General features: G+C 41.7%; 2 protein-coding genes across 2 annotated transcripts; one reads left to right on the top strand and one right to left on the bottom strand.

The window, feature by feature from the left end:
• Positions 1 to 2,858: 2,858 nt before the first annotated feature.
• LOC137287718 (toll-like receptor 4) lies at positions 2,859 to 9,189 on the top strand. The gene is made up of 2 exons (XM_067820106.1): positions 2,859 to 2,934; positions 6,574 to 9,189. The coding sequence occupies exons 1-2, from the start codon at positions 2,859 to 2,861 to the stop codon at positions 9,135 to 9,137; spliced, it is 2,640 nt and encodes an 879-aa protein (XP_067676207.1). The 3' UTR covers positions 9,138 to 9,189.
• A 2,857-nt stretch (positions 9,190 to 12,046) lies between these two features.
• Positions 12,047 to 14,309, bottom strand: LOC137288064 (chymotrypsin-like serine proteinase). Its single transcript, XM_067820441.1, has 6 exons — positions 14,255 to 14,309; positions 13,667 to 13,844; positions 13,060 to 13,150; positions 12,722 to 12,893; positions 12,462 to 12,610; positions 12,047 to 12,242 (listed from the first exon to the last, which is right to left on the bottom strand). Exons 1-6 carry the CDS (start codon positions 14,292 to 14,294, stop codon positions 12,105 to 12,107), a joined length of 768 nt encoding a protein of 255 aa, XP_067676542.1. The 5' UTR covers positions 14,295 to 14,309; the 3' UTR covers positions 12,047 to 12,104.
• Positions 14,310 to 16,611: the final 2,302 nt, after the last annotated feature.

The raw sequence follows: 16,611 nt of genomic DNA, 5'->3' as shown, positions 1-16,611 counted from the left end.
ACTACTCGTGTCATTCCGGTAACCTGGATGGCGTCTTGCAGGTTACGGAAAGAGGCTAGTAGTTAGAAATGATTTTTCCCACACGGTTAGTGGTCTAAGTTGAAATGATAGCTAAAAATATATACCGTAGAGTCTTTCTAGGTTGGGCGACTAAATCGATGTAGAAAGTAGTACATGGGCCTTTACTACTACTACTACTACTACTACTACTACTACTACTACTACTACTACTACCACTATCCCCACCACCACCACTACTACCACTACTACTACTACTACTACTACTACCACTACTACTACTACCAACACCACTACCACCACCACCACTACCACCACCACCACCACCACCACCACCACCACCACTACTACTACTACTACTACTACTACTACTACTACTACTACTACTACTACTACTACTACTACTACTACTACCACCACCACCACCACCACCACCACCACTACTACTACTACTACTACTACTACTACCACTACCACTACCCAGACCCGTGAAGGTCCCGGGGTAGAATAGGCCTTCAGCAACCCATGCTTGCCATAAAAGGTGACTATGCTTGTCGTAAGAGGCGACTAACGGGATCGGGTGGTCAGACTAGCTGACTTGGTTGACACATGTCATCGGTTCCCCATTGCGCAGATCGATGCTCATGTTATTGATCACTGGATTGTCTGGTCCAGACTCGATTATTTACAGACCGTCGCCATATAGCTGGAATATTACTAAGTGCGACGTAAAACTAAACTCACTCACTCACTCACTACCACTACCCCCACCACCACCACCACTGCCACTACCACCTTTTGTTATCTGCCGGTGGCCTAAAGCAAATAAATTATTGACTGATCGATTGATTACACTCGGCTTTGGAGTTTGTTTGCTATTTAACCGGTCGCCTGGACGAGACAATTCAGTAACTGAAACCAGGAGACGATTTTCTGCTTCCAACACTGTCAGCGACTCTGACCACCCGATCCCGATCAGTAGCCTGTCACTACAAGGATGGACCTATCCTTACACTTAGGCTCTGTATATATATAATTTTTGTGGAGCGCAACATTGCAGTGGTAAGGCGTCTGCCTATCATGCTGTAGGCCCGGGGTTCGATCACGGATGAGGGCACCTAGGTTCGGGTCCCGAGGTGGGCACGTCTGCATAGTATCCTGCAGCCTGGTTCCCTGGGTCTCATGTGTTGGAGCGTTAGCGCAGGCGCATCAGACCCAGGGAACCAGGCTGAGTATCCTGGGACAAGATACTTAGATCCACATTGTCCCAGTTCACCCAGCTGAAAAATGGGTACCCTAGAGGATGTGCTGGCAGTGTGAGTATTTGGTTCATTGTGCCTTATAGTCAGCAGGATGAAAAGGTATCGGAAAGCGAGATAGTGTCTTATGACCGAGCATAGCGATGTAAGTAGTGCCGTGAACAGGTAGTGTGCCTGGATATAAGCGCCATATAAGCGGACTATCACTAATTTTGAAACAAACATAAACCATTTAAATTCAAAACGTGCCCCAGTGAGATGGGAAATTCAGAACCTGTGGAAATCTAGACTTGCTTCATTTAGTGCTGCAGCATTGCAGGGGGGACTGGACAGTAGGGAAAATAATGTGAGTCTAGGGCTGTGAGAGAGACTAGCATGAGCAACAAGGAACTCGGGCATTCATGGATCGTTTTGACGGGGAACTTTTCGTTCAGATTACCAAATGAATCGCCAAGCAACAGTCGCGTACGCTGTTTTGAAGCGGTCGTAAAATCTCTCCTTAAGCTTGAGGACTTGAGTCTGGGAAATATTGCAGCGGCGGTCTGTTAATGATGAAGCCATGACCAGACAATCCAGTGATCAGCATCATGAGCATCGATCTAAGCAATTTGGATATGATGACATGCCAAGTCAGTAAGCCTGACCACCCGATCGCTTCTTGCATCTTTGAATGTGTAGAAAACTGAGTATAGCTTCATGTTTTTAACAGCTTGAAAACTGCATGTATTGGAATAAATATGACGACACATGACGTTCAACCCAGAACATGACGTAGTACTCAACATGTGAGTCACTATATGTAAAATGCGGTCCATTTCCACCACTGTGCTTTCAGTTACAGAGTCAGAAAGTTAGCATATCAGTGGATTTACACTGTAAAATCTAGGGTAGTTAGGTAGCCCTGTGGTTAAAGCATTCGCTCGTCACGTCTAAGACTGGTGTTTGATTCCCCATATGGGTACAGTGTGCGGTGTCCCTTGTCGTGAAATTGCTGGAATATTGCTAAAAGCGGGACAAAACCATACTCACTCACTATAAAGCTCAGACAAACACCAAAGATATCACGGGTATATATATAAACGTCATCAAATAACGTAAGCGTTTTTCCGTGACTGATCAATATCTTTTCACGGTATATTCATTTCTTTTTGAAGTTTCTGTACCCATTGTGTGGTGGTGGGGTAGCCGAGCGGTTAACGCGTTCACCCATAACGTCGAAGACTCAGGCTCGACTCCCCACAAAGGTACACTGGGTGAAGCCCATATATGTGGTGTCCAACTCCGCGATATTGCTGGAGGCGTAAAACAAAATTCATTCTCGCGCTCACTGCAACCATTGTTGTTTAATCGCTACTGCAATTTAAAGCCTACGATCTCAAAACCTGAGTCCTAGGGAGACTACAATGACCTGAATCAGAGCTATTAGAGCTTATTGTCACTTTTAATACTTCGCTAGTGTCGTTTCATAATCAATCGTCACCCATCCTTGTCTGTCACCCAGAATTTGAGATCCGAACAAAGACTTACTAGCAGTGTTAAATGCATAATCCCATATTGTAGCCGGAATAAGGTCGATCACAAATGAGTCGCGAGATCCGTTCCTGTGCCTTTTATAAGTACTCTGCTGGCCTGAATGGTGATATTCCCTTCAGTAACGGTAAACTGACACAGTTATTGCGACTGCAAGTGACTGCGACGATGCTTGCAGTTGAATAAAAATGAGTTGGGAGTTAAACCTTGATGCTGTAAGTGACGGTGAGTTTTCTTTGTAGCGATGTTTGGTTTTATTCCTTGGACATTCCTTGGAGAGAGAGAGAGAGAGAGATAAAAAGGGAAAGGAAGACTGACAGCAAGAGAGACCGCCAAATATTCTTGAAAGAGAGAGGGAGTAGGTGGAACGAAGATGAAAGGGTCAGATAGATAGCTAGAAGACAGCGAGAACGATAGTCATATATTCTTGAGAGATAGAGAGAAAGAGAGATTAAGAGAGAGGGAGAGAGATAGCCAAATCTTTTGAGAGAGAGAGCAAGGGGGGAGAAGGGGGAGAAGACGGAGAGAGAGCTACCTAGAAGACAGCGAGAACGATAGTCAAATATTCTCTCAAAAGAGAATGGGAGAGATGGGGAGGAAGTTGAGGGTTAAATGGATAGATAGATAGATAGATAGATAGATAGATAGATACATTGATAGAGAGATATGTTATTTCTACATAACATATGAGATTTGGTAGTTCCCCTTTACAGCGAAATGAAAAAGTCACGATGACATAGTTAAATAAATACCAAAGGTCACATAAGTACTATTTTCAGTTTCTTCAAACACTATTTGAGAGAAATGAGAATATCCTTTTTACGACGAAATAAAGCTGAATTTACGATGAAATAAAAGGTGTGGCTGGGGCAAATACGCATTCTGCACAAGGAATGAATATTGTGCTTAGCCGTATCATATATTGCTTAGTAGTTTCCTTCCTTGTTTCAATGAACCAACGCAAGGGGGAAGAGATTACAATGCACTTAATGTCCCACTTCCTGTATACGATTCGAACAAGTAGAATGCAGAGTGTTTGTGAATCAATGCGTGTTTAATAGAACCCATTGTACAGACCATTAGCAGAACTTAGGACGCAATTTGCAACATCCATGTGTTTCATCCTATGATTCGTATTTTTCACTTTTTAAAACTTGAAAAATAGTGATCAAATTGAGAAGAATACTCAAATTCATTTGAAAGTTAAGAAGGGAAACCCGGGGATCAAATGTAGCATGGTACAAACAAAAAATATCGGAAAGATCGAGAGTCACCTCCCTTTGTATGATGTATGTTTCTGTGGAGTGTTTCTACAAGATACTTATACTAAAGTCTCGTTTGTCCGCATTTCAAGCATTTACTGTTCCGGCCCAATATGGTAGTCCAACACAAATTTGGAATACTGAGCAATACCCGAAACGTAAAATTAAAACAAATGCTTGCACCTTACTTTCTGTGTTGAGAAACAGGAAAGCCAACAATTTTGTTTTCTTTGAATTTGGTCCTCCGTGCATTACATGGCAAACTGATTTTGACATCGTTTAACGTGAGCTTGTTCTGTAAAGGTAGGTGTTGTTTTTGTTACAGCTGATTAGGGCGCCAAGAATCACATGACTCGTTGTATGGGGGTGAGGTGTGGTTTATTCAAATGTCACATATCTGTCAGCCCCATTTGGTGGAATAGAGCTTAATATTTGATCCTGATGAGCTGGACCATGTGTTCACATGTGACTTGTTTGATGTAAACTGTATGCCTGGGGACCTTGTTCCTTCTTGCTATAATAAAGTATTGTTAGATGAGTACCCAGATTGGTGCATAAGAATTATGGGAATTTTTAAATTAGCCAATTGGGAGCTCTAAATTAGGGTCAGGTGATAAACAATCTTCCCGATCCCGATAATCTTCCCGATTGAGAAAATACTCTTGATCCAGCAGCTAACTGAACCATAAACGCATTAGAAACATTTCAGATGAATGAAATGCTACTGAAATACTTGCCATACCTTACTAAATATAAATATAACTGACATATGCATAAAACCACAAACTTTAGAACACTACCACCAACCTTCAATATTTTAGTGACCTTTTTATGCCATATAATATTTTTATTGTTATTTTCATTGTAAAGAATAAAATACTGTAACACCAATTTATATAAGATAGTTATAAAATAGTTCACAACAAACATACCAAATTGTGTTTTTGAAAACATGAAAATGTCACTGCTACACTTTGAGAGTTATTAATATTACACCTGTAAGCGATTTTGGTAAACGCTACATTGAACAATGATCGCGTTACATCAAGTCCGAATAGTGAATGCTTGAGTGATGCAGTTCTAGGCTTAGGGTAGGCGTCATCCGTGCGTAATATGCCAAAATAAGGGGGTAATATTAAAGATGACGACAAGTTGTTTAGCGGCGAATGGCACTGTGCCATACGTTAAAGTAAAGTAAGTAACACTATTCTTTAAGAATTCCTGTCTAAAACCTCTACTTAACTTTAGTCAACAGTGTCCTAGCTCTCCACCAGAGCTATTGACACCTCATGAGTAATCCTTTTCTGGAAGTCGATTTGCATTGCGCGAACACCAAAGCTATTGAAGGCACCGTCATCTACGGGACGTACTGCATGCTACGTTAATGTGACACTTCCGCCAGTGTGAGGTACCCAAGTCTCCTTCTTATTTCTTTTTGATAAAGATTTTTTTCCAGAAAAGGGGGTGTTTTAGTCAGTGTAAATACGTTTACGGGAGTAGTCTCCCCTGCCTGTGCCAGAAGCTGCTCATCCTGGTTCCCGGGCCTCTCATTAATATTCATTAAACCTGAATATTAATGAGAGGCCCGGGAACCAGAATGGAAGCTGCTACATACCTAATAACCTGGTTCCCGGCTCCCTTTGCGCGCGCTGTGCGTGCCGCAAAGCTAGAAGCCGGTTTTGTGCGCATTTATTCTGTGGCAAACCTTGGAAAAAGTTACATCCCCTTATCAAATTGAATTTGGGTATGCTGTTTTGAATGTAGATAATGTTGATATCCTCTGGTAACATATTTTTCAAATTACTGAATACAAATGTAGTGTGAATTTACTATATAAAAATGTGTTTTATACAAAACTCTTGTTATTATAAACATATTTCTTTTATTTATGAATTTTCTTTTAGTTTTTTAGACATTATTTAATGTGTCAAATCCCATATACTGCCTTGAAAATGATTTTTCCTGCTATTCCATATTAGTACTGGAATATCTTTATTAAAACCCACACTGAATAATAAAACTAAACAATGTACCTTCAAGAGAACGTTGATTGACATATTAATTTTACAGACGGCACCACTTATTATTTGCTAGATTCCCGACACACTAATTTTTTTTCTACAAAATGATACCATATCGGAATTTAGCAATTTTTCACATTTTGATATTTTGCATCCAACCTCCTTAAACCGCTTATCTTGTTTATTTTATTTATCTTCAGATGTAGGACAGCGCGGCCGGCTAAAATAGCAACCACTGGAAAATGACATAACATTGTCAATATTGGTTGTGTTGAAGTCATGGACTCTTCGGCCTGTACGGTCTCGTATAGTGCGATATGCAAGACGGAGCCCAGCTTACTATCCTTAGCACACACCTTTGCTCCAGGAGTCGCTGTTTCCGGTTCCATCTGTCATTATCCTTGATGAATTACATAAAGCCCAAAAGGACAAATGTTAATATATTGAAATTCCTTTGTGAAAGCTGTTTCTGCTTTGTTTCAGTGAAAGAGGAGACGGCAGCCGACAAACTCAAAATGTCCATACCGAACATTTTTCTAGTACTGCTCTCTGCAGTGTCTGCGCAGATGATACGGGGGCGTCCAGACGCCATGACAGTGTGTGACGTCACTTCAGTAAACGTATCTTTCTTGGCCGACTGTAGTTCAAGGAATCTGTCAGAAGTACCCGTTAACTTTCCTACCAATACGTTCTTCATCAACCTTCGCCAAAACCATCTCCAAACAATCCTTAACAATTCATTTCAAGACCTTTCATCGGTGAGGGTTTTGAACCTTTCAGATAACCGTATTTCTCAACTGAAGGTGAATGCTTTCGAAGGCCTGCCCAACTTAGAAGAACTCTATCTACAGCTGAACTTTCTAAAGCTTGAGTACTCTTCATATCCTCCTGGAGTCTTCGACCCACTAAAGAAGTTAAAAGTTCTTCGAATGGAATACAATGATTTGAGTAAAAATGGAAGTTACCCTGATCAAATATTCAAACCGCTGATAACGTTAAAAGAACTGTCTATTGATACCATGACAAACCCTGTATTTAATGGTGACTTTACCTCTCTTCGAGACTTGGAATCGCTTCAGTTCAGTGGAACGCTGAATGGACCAACTTGCCTGTTAGAAATCATCCGAAACAACACCTTCAGTGTATTCCAAAGCTTGAAGACACTAAACCTCAGATGGTGCTCATTGAGATATGTCCACAAAGATGCTTTTAAATCATCGAAATTCCTGGAAATTTTAGACATTTCTCATAACTATGATTTTGGTGTTGTAAACGCCATTGAAAGTTTACAGAGCCTGACCGACATAAATATGACTTTTATTGATGCTTCAAATGTTCTGAAGTCCTATACCAATCACTGGGAGGTAAGACTCAATGACAGCATCGTGACAAAGCAAAAACTGCAAGCACTTGAAAAAGTGTGCGTTAAGGAATTAAAGCTATCCAACAACGACATTTTGCTAATCGACATAGGCGACTTAGCATTATCAACATTCTCTACATGTATCAATAAAATCGATGTCAGTGGGAATAGGATTGCCGAAATTCCAAATTTGAAGATGATAAGAAAGTTCCGAAATTTGGTAAATCTAGATGTTTCGAATCAGAAAATGCAGGGGGTGACAGGTATATCCCATGGCCTTAGCTTGCGTACTGGACCTCCTAAAAACGAGCTACCTTTTCCTTCACTGTATATTACTATCCCAAATACACTGAAGTCACTAAACTCCAGTCATTTCCCTTGGAGGCTGGTAACCGTGTTCTACCACGTTCACTTCACCAATGCCAGACACCTTAAAGAACTTAACATATCTAGGATTGGTTTGAAGTTCTTTCCTTCCACTACCGTGAGTGGCTTGTCTGCTTTAAGAGTTCTGGATGTATCGGATAATACTTTGATGCATTTCAGGTTCATGGGAACAGTTTTTAAACCTTTACAAAAATTGGAAAAGGTTTACATGGACGCTGTGATGATGTCTGGGGACAATGAAGATCCTGAACAGTTTGACTGGATTTCAACGGTCTTCAGGCATCTGAGAGAATTTTCTTTCTCCAGGAATAGGGTGGTATCTGTTAATCCAACAATTTTTCAAAACGCTGTTAATTTAACAAAACTGCGCTTGTCACAAAATGAGTTCAAGCAGTTCCCCTTTGATATTAGAACCACACCAAGACTCCAGGAGTTAGATTTGCAATACAATGCAATCACTCAGTTGAGTTCCAAAACATGCGATCAGGTAGATCTGCATCAGTCGAATGTCCAGGGATTCGTTCTGAAATTAAACGGGAATATCATTTCTTGCGGATGTAGAACATTGGGATTTGTGCAATGGCTGTCCGAGACCTTTGTGACTTTAGACAGGGGAGGTAATTACACTTGCATCGGCGAAAATGGCGCCATATCGTCAACAAAGGCCATAAACTTAGAGCAGTTATGGCGGGCATGTGAAGGCAGATTTTGGTTATACCTGACACTGAGCACATACCTTGTTTTTGTAATAGGCATTTTAGTCTTCATATTAGTTAAACGTAACAAGACAAGACTTGTGTACTGGTTTTTCCGACTCTCTGGTCTGAACGTGCTTCTACCGACTCGTGGCGACTTCGTGTACGACGTCAATGTTATGCACGCCGACGTCGACTACAGATGGGCCTGTTACACTTTACGACAACGATTGGAGATTGAGAAAGGTTTTCGACTTCTTCTTCATGACCGTGACATACTTCCTGGTGTGAATAAAGCCGATGCAATAATGCAGAGCGTCCATGGGTCCTGGAAGACGATCCTGTACCTGACGCCGGCGTTTCTTCAGGAAGACTGGGCTTACTTTAGTCTTTGCACAGCAACCCTTTCTATCTCCGACGTCATGACTGGCAGGTTATTGCTACTGGTGCCCGTGAGAGACGATGGCGACTGTGAATATCCCTACATACCACAGGTACTGCTTAACTCCGTAAGAGAGTGCAACATTGTGTGGATGCACGATTCTGAAGAGGAAGAAGAAGCCTTCTGGAACAAAATAGAAACTTTACTGCTTGAAAACTGAAGACATTTGTAATACATTCTATTAATAGATGTTTAATGGGTGATTGCTTGTACAAATGTTTCTTGAATTTTCCCCTTTTTCTTGTTTAACGCCATACTCAACAATATTCCAGACGTCTGTAATTAATTCAGGATAACCAGACTTACCGTTGATTGGTATCATCAACGTCGATCTACGCATGGGAATACGATGAAATGCATTAGCGAGCCATCGAGTATGCGACATGCATTTGTTGCTGAAGGCCAATTCTAACCCGGATCTGTAAGCGATTGTATACAGCTGTTGAATGCCAGTACTTCGTAGTGACTGTGACTCGTTAAGATCTGTAATAGAATTGATCGTTAACAACCCACGCTTGTCATAAGAGGCGGCTAAAGGCATCGGGTTGTCTGACTTGGTTGACACGTGTCATCGCATTCCAAAAGTATAGATCGTGGCTCATGCTGTTTATCACTGGTTTGTCTAGTCCAGACTTGATTATCTACAGACCACTGCCATAAGAAAGCAATTCACTAGTTTAATAAAAATGGTATTAGACGGAAAGCCAGGTCATGTAGTGAGTACATTTGCCCAGCAATCATCGTTTATCATGTTATCTCTGTACAAGGATGCCTCCCTTGGCAGTGTCGGGATCTACCTGCCGTTCAAAGCTCTTTTATTCTCATGTGTTTGTTGTGGGTGGTGGGCAGGATGTTCCTGTCAGTGAGACGATGAAGAAGAGCTAAGTTCAAAAGCGAATTTCCTTCATACTAGAATTTAACTTGTGATTCTTATTAAATCGGTAAATGATCTTGAATTACCGACAATTTGGCGTGATGGATTGCGTTGTTTATTGTGGTTATTAAAACATATCGACAATAGTTGTGTTTTCTTTACTTGTCAACAAGAGTTTTATCTCACTGAGTGACCTTACACCGTCTCATTACTCACCCGTTGAAGATATCACGTTATAATAAATCTATAATGTTATTACATTCTTGCGCATTAATATCACGTGATCCCGGACGCCTGACGTCATAATGTTTTACAAATATGACGTCCGTATGCTAATTCCTCTGTCACACTGGTATTACACCTTGCTTGACACGCAGAAAGCTGACTCGTGTCATCACAATACAGACAGTTTCTATCATCTTTTGTTGGAGAGGGTGGTGGGGTAGCCTAGTGGTTAAAGCTTTCGTTCGTCACGCCGAAGATCCGGGTTCGATTTCTGGTGTCCCCCGCCGTGATATTGCTGGAATATTGCTAAAAGCGCCGTAAAACGTAACTCGCTCACTCACTCATTTTGTTGGAGAATACCAAACAGAATACGAAACGACAATTCGTCTAATACCATTTTTATGAAATGGGTATTACACGGAAGGCCGTTTGGTATGCCCTATTTATACAAGAGTGAGTGAGTTTGGTTTTACGCCTGTTTTAGCAACATTCCAGCAATATCAAAGCAATGGACACCAGATATGGGTTATCACGTTGTACACTTGAGGAGAATAGAACCCTGGTCTTCGGCGTGACGAGCGAACGCTTTGACTACTGGGCTACCCAATCACCTCTACTCATTGATGACTATTGCTTGTATGCGACATTTCGGTAATGACCTTTATACCGTTGACAAGCAGGAGCATGTACAACATGGCAGTACAGAAACCCAGACGTTAGCATTCGGGTGTAGAACTGACTGGCACTATCATGCGATGTGATGCTACTTTGTGCTGGAAGTTAAATGATGGATTACCGATAATTATCCGTGTTGAATGACAGGTAAATCTACTTGCTTTGATATGTTTGTTAAAATCAATATATTTATATGGACAATAACTGTTTCCTTGTCAAGAACAGTTATATCTCATTGTGAGTGACCTTACAAGATTTAACCCAAAATACTTACCGGTCAGCGATAGTCTTTAACTATGTGTGTGCGTACGTGCATGTGTGCGTTAGCGTGAGTGTGCGTGTGTGTACGTGCATATTGCTGGCTTTGCATCCACGGAAAATAAGTTATTGGTCTCATTCGTGACTGGAATGGGTAAGATGTGCTGTACGTGGTGATTCATGTGATTAAAGGGCAATTTAAATTGTTGTATCATGTCTATTGGTTTTCGCTGGCTATTAATAAATTCCAGTCCATTCCAGTCCTTGCAATTGCTCAAGATGTTGATCACTGGATTGTCTGATCCGAATATTCACAGTCCTGTAATACTGCTCAGCTTGGCATCAAATAACACATACACAACTATTAATACTCATCTGCTAACTAACTTTTGTCATCTACACATGGTACTCTTAATACGTGGGTCAGTGATGAGCACTTCGTTGAGTTGTGCCCCCTTAGCGTGCAGGGATATGATGACCTTGGTTTCGATCTGTTTTACTGCATCATAAAAAGAAAGATAACAGTCGACACAAATGTCCCGCTGCTCAAGTTTCCGTGCAAAATGTAAAACCAAATTGTGCAGGTATCAGCAACATCTGCCTTTGGGAGATGGTATGGTCTGGTTTTGGTATGACTATTCCTGCTTGCCAGACGTGGGGTAACATTTCTGGTTTGGTTGTGTCAATGTCAAGGACACCGACATCCCTCGCTTTGGTTCGGAAAACATTTATATAGCTAAATACGTATCGCCACCAACAACATCGTCCATTTCTCAAAGGATTGTGGTCAAAGATTTCAACCCTTATATATAATAATTACTGACGTACAACATGTGTAATTCCACATTTTAAGGGAGTGGCATGCCAAATAATCCTTATTCTTCATTTCCCCCAGTCGGCTTTTGGTTCGTTTTCTACACCGTACAGAAACATAGCTGGTACCACGTACTATACAAATAGTGGTGGATCCTGGAGTAAAGAGGTCCACAAGGTCCACCTCGTCATGTTTAGCAACAAATGGACAACTATTTGTTTCGTACGTTACGTACACTTTATTCATGAAACAGGAAACGTCGACTCTACAGGGAGAGCATTTTACTGTGACTGAATCCAGGAGTAGAAGTTGGACACACGAGTGTAGACACTGGGGTAGGTGCCAGAGCAGGAGCTGATACCCCATGACGTGATTCCAGTCAGCGTATTACTGACAACCATCGGGCCACCACTGTCACCCTGGAAACGAAAGTAATGATCTGTGTAATCATCTGTAACCAATTAAACGATTGTCACACGTTAAAGGCGCAAATACGGCAGTGATGACAACGTTTTACGATTGCCACGTATCCGTGTTTGTATAATCTTACATAAGGCATACTGGTATCGCAGGTAGGGGACGAACTTGACTGCATGAGTTATATTTCAAGGAAGGCAGACTTGGTAACGTAAACTCACACTGCAAGCAGATTTCCCAGAGGCTTCGATGCAGATATGTCCAGAGTTGATTGTGGCACCACTGATGCCAGACCATCTGCTGGAACAGACGCTGTTGGTCAATACGGTCATGTCCACCTTCTGGAGGTAGTAGGGGGTACTTCCACCGCCTACAGGAACAAACACATGGAAAAGGTACTACGCATACTGCTATAGTGATGTTGGTCTCATTGACAAATGGACATGGCAACAAAACTTTTCCTTCAATAAGAACTACTGACCAGACAGTCTTCCCCATCCGGTGATCGTTGCTGTCTGTCCGGCATAGTCGCTGCCACCCGAAGCCAGAGAGATAGTTCCTACAGCTGAGCTGCTTGTGTCCATGGAGGTTTGCAATCTCAGAACTGCGATGTCGTTGGGATAGCCAGCAGCATTACCGTTGTAGTTGGGGTGCTGCACAACATAACCAGAAATAACAGTGCTCAAATGCTGACACTAAAACTCTTAACTCAACAAAGTCAGAGGTACTCAAATTATCATTCACAATTCCCAAACGTTCAATGAAAGTTCAGACTGTACATATTACATGAAAGTGTTTGAAGTAAGGGACGTAACTCACGTTGGTGTAGGAGCTGACTGACGATTCCTGTTCAGTTCCATCAACATTGTTCATTCGGAGCATGCCAAAGACCAGACGGTAGCTGCTAGCACTGCAAATGAAATGAGAGGAACATTGGCAGTGAATTGCCTCAAAATGCATGTTCTGGGCTATACCGCCTCTTGCAAGCATCTAGGCAGCAAACTGAATAGATGATATTACCATATGACAGGAAGATTTCCGCCTTTCTGATTGGCCCACTTGGTCACATGAGTGATGTCAACCTGGCCACATCGCGAGAGGTTGATATATAACATCAGCACGTCGCGACATATAGACCACAAACACGAAATAGTATTTTTTGAGAGTGCTTGATAAGCGTGATGCAAGACTCCCAAGCTGTCAGAATGTGACTTGGCCTAAACAGAATTCTGTATTGCTCTTAGCTACCTCTGTTTCTGTGCACGTCCCATGACTGGTTAGAAATGATTACTGTTAAATCCTTTTTTCTAAGATATAGAGTAAGGAAAGGAAGTACAGTTGGTTAAGACTTCTTCTTGCAATAATTACTTCTTGTCATTGCTTGATTACAGTTTCTATTTCATGTCCTATTCTTGTACATCTTTACCTGTTGGAGAGACAGTGGGCGGCAGTGAGGGCCTTGTTGGTGGAGTAGAGGACGCAACCGCAGATGTGGAACCAGCTGGTGCCACTCCTCACCTGAATACTTCCTTGCCAGGGAAACTCTCCTGCAACTGCATTGCTGCCTCCAACGATGTTGGGACTGATCTCAGCCAGGGCCGTGGCTACAGGTGAGGTGAGGTGACATGAGGTTTAACGTTGCACGTAAGACTGTTTCGCTGATATGAAGTCGTGCATGTGTGTGTATGAATGACTCCTTGTACTAGCCTAAACCTAAACTGCCTTCATAGTGCTAACTCACTTGATACGATGCCACGGTTAAGCATGCATACTCAACACCGACACATTATGCGCCAGGGCAACAAACACCACATTGTAAAGTCTCTTGTTATGACGCAGCCGGGAATCGAACCCGCCACCTTCCGTTCTCCAGGTCCGAAGCTGTAGCAGCAAGTATAGCGGATATGGTATAATATACGTGATAGCGTTCTTATGGATGAGTTTTCATTATTGGAAGCCTGCCTATTATATGACGATTGTTTCGTTTTAAGTAACTTTTAAAAAGTCAACTTACCGGCCAAGGTGCAGAGAAGGGTGGTGAGAAGTGCGTTCATCTTTGTGGATCGAGATGAAGTGAGGATGTGTGGATTTTGGTAGTCTTTTATACACATCAGGAGAGTGCAATATGTTCTTCTCCCACCTTCATAAATGTGCCATTGTGCATAAAGACGCCCAACTGGAATTCTCCTGAAGTTTTATGACTCTAAATTGTAAACGTCAGCATTTGAGCAAGTGAGTGAGTGGTGAGGGTTTTACGCTGTTTTTTGCTAAATTCCAGTGCTGCTATCACAGGCGGCGGACATCAGACACAGGTTTTGAACCTGAGAAGCGAACGCTTTAACCACCGTGCCAAACCATCGAGTTGGACTTCAGGAGTGAGTGAGTTTGACTTCATCCCGTTTTCAGTAATATTCCAGCAAGATCACGACGGGGGACACACGAAAAAGGTTTCACACATTGCACCCACGTCGGGAATAGAAGACAGGCCTTTGGCGTGAATAGCGAACGCTTCAACCTCTAGGCTACCTCATCGTCCCAGACCCGCTAACAAGGGAACCTTTACATACATGTACATTGGTGTTCTTTCTGTTGAATAGAAACTATTTAATAATTCTGATACAATGACAATAAGGAACGAAGACAGTGGATGATGTTTCTGACCAATGTTATCCTTCAGGGCAAATGAATCAGATGGATTTTCTCGCTCAAGACTAATTTGATGTGTGAATCCTCTTTACAACGGTGCCATATAAATTGGGTTTACAACGAAACGTAGGTGGTGGACACGTTGACAGTATTCATTGCAACATGGTAGGCCCTCTAATAACAAGTCTGCGTATGACTTTGCTGAAAGCAGATTAAAAGGAGTGTGGCACACATCATTTTCACCCGACTTCCAATGGTTATTTAATTATTTAACAAAATTTCAGAACAAAGGGGGTGGTGCGCCCCCTGATACTACTTCAGAATCCGTCTTTGGGAGAGAGAGAAGGGGTGTCGGGGAAGAGGGAAGATAGGACAGAAAAAGAGATAATGATTTCTTTCACTTAGTGTGTTTAAGACACGAACTTGTGAAAATCTGGACTTGCTTTCTTAGAACTTGTTTGCTCCTTATTGTTATATTTAATGCAGTATGCGAGCTACATGAAGACGGTTTGTAAGCAATGGCCTCTGGGCCAGACAATCTAGAGATCAACAATTTAACATGAGGACTGATCTAGGCCATTAGGATACAATGACAACTTCTTGGAGTGGCCTTAAAAAGTTGGTGTTATGAACTACGAGGAGAATTCTGTGAACTTCATTCACATAACATGAGCGACGTTTCGGTGTAGTTACTAACTTGCTCGATGACGGGGTTAGAAGCTATACCGAAACCTCGCTCATATTATATTAAAGATGTTGTATAACCAAAACTTCAGGACAGTTCCAGTTTGGCTTGTTTATGCACGTTGGCACATTTCCCAAGGTGGGGGAAGAACATATTGCACTCTCCTGACGTGTATAAAATACTTGTTATATTTAATGCAGTATGCGAGCTACATGAAGGCGGTTTGTAAGCAATGGCCTCTGGGCCAGACAATCTAGAGATCAACAATTTAACATGAGGATTGATCTAGGCCATTAGGATACAATGACAACTTCTTGTAGTGGCCTTAAAAAGTTGGTGTTATGAACTACGAGGAGAATTATATGGATACAAAACTTCATTCACATAACATGAGCGACGTTTCGGTGTAGCTACAAACTTGCTTGATAACGGGGTTAGAAGCTATACCGAAACCTCGCTCATATTATATTAAAGATGTATAAGCAAAACGTCAGGAGAGTTCCAGTTTGGCTTGTTTATGCACAATAGCACATTTACCAAGTTTGGGGAAGAACATGCTGCATTCTCCTGACGTGTATAAAATAGGACAAGGCTGTAAACATCGTCACTTCATCTCGATCCACAAAGATGACGCAATTCTCACCACCCTTCTGTGCGACTTGCCCGGTAAGCTGACTTTCATATTACAAATGTATCACTTTCACACTTAATAAATGCAATACCATGAAAAAAGCCAGCAATGTGACTGCCATCATGTGTGTTATATTTACCATATCCACTACACATGCTGTTGTAGTTACAGCCTTGTATGAGATTCATTCAGTCTTATTTTATACTGAATACCATCGGCCCACAGTATACATGAACATAGGGCAGAATATCACAGAAAGGAATAACAGTCACATCACAATATGTCACATCGAATCAAATGTATCACATCATATAACATCACATTACAATACTTTATCATATCACATCATATCATAACACCTCATATTACATCACATCTTATCAAGTATCGTATCATATCACGTCATATC

The sequence above is a fragment of the Haliotis asinina genome, chromosome 6 (genome assembly GCF_037392515.1).
Source record: "Haliotis asinina isolate JCU_RB_2024 chromosome 6, JCU_Hal_asi_v2, whole genome shotgun sequence".
NCBI classification, from domain to species: Eukaryota; Metazoa; Mollusca; class Gastropoda; order Lepetellida; family Haliotidae; genus Haliotis; species Haliotis asinina.
Note: the sequence above shows the minus strand (reverse complement) of the source record. Positions and strands in the feature narration are given on the sequence as shown.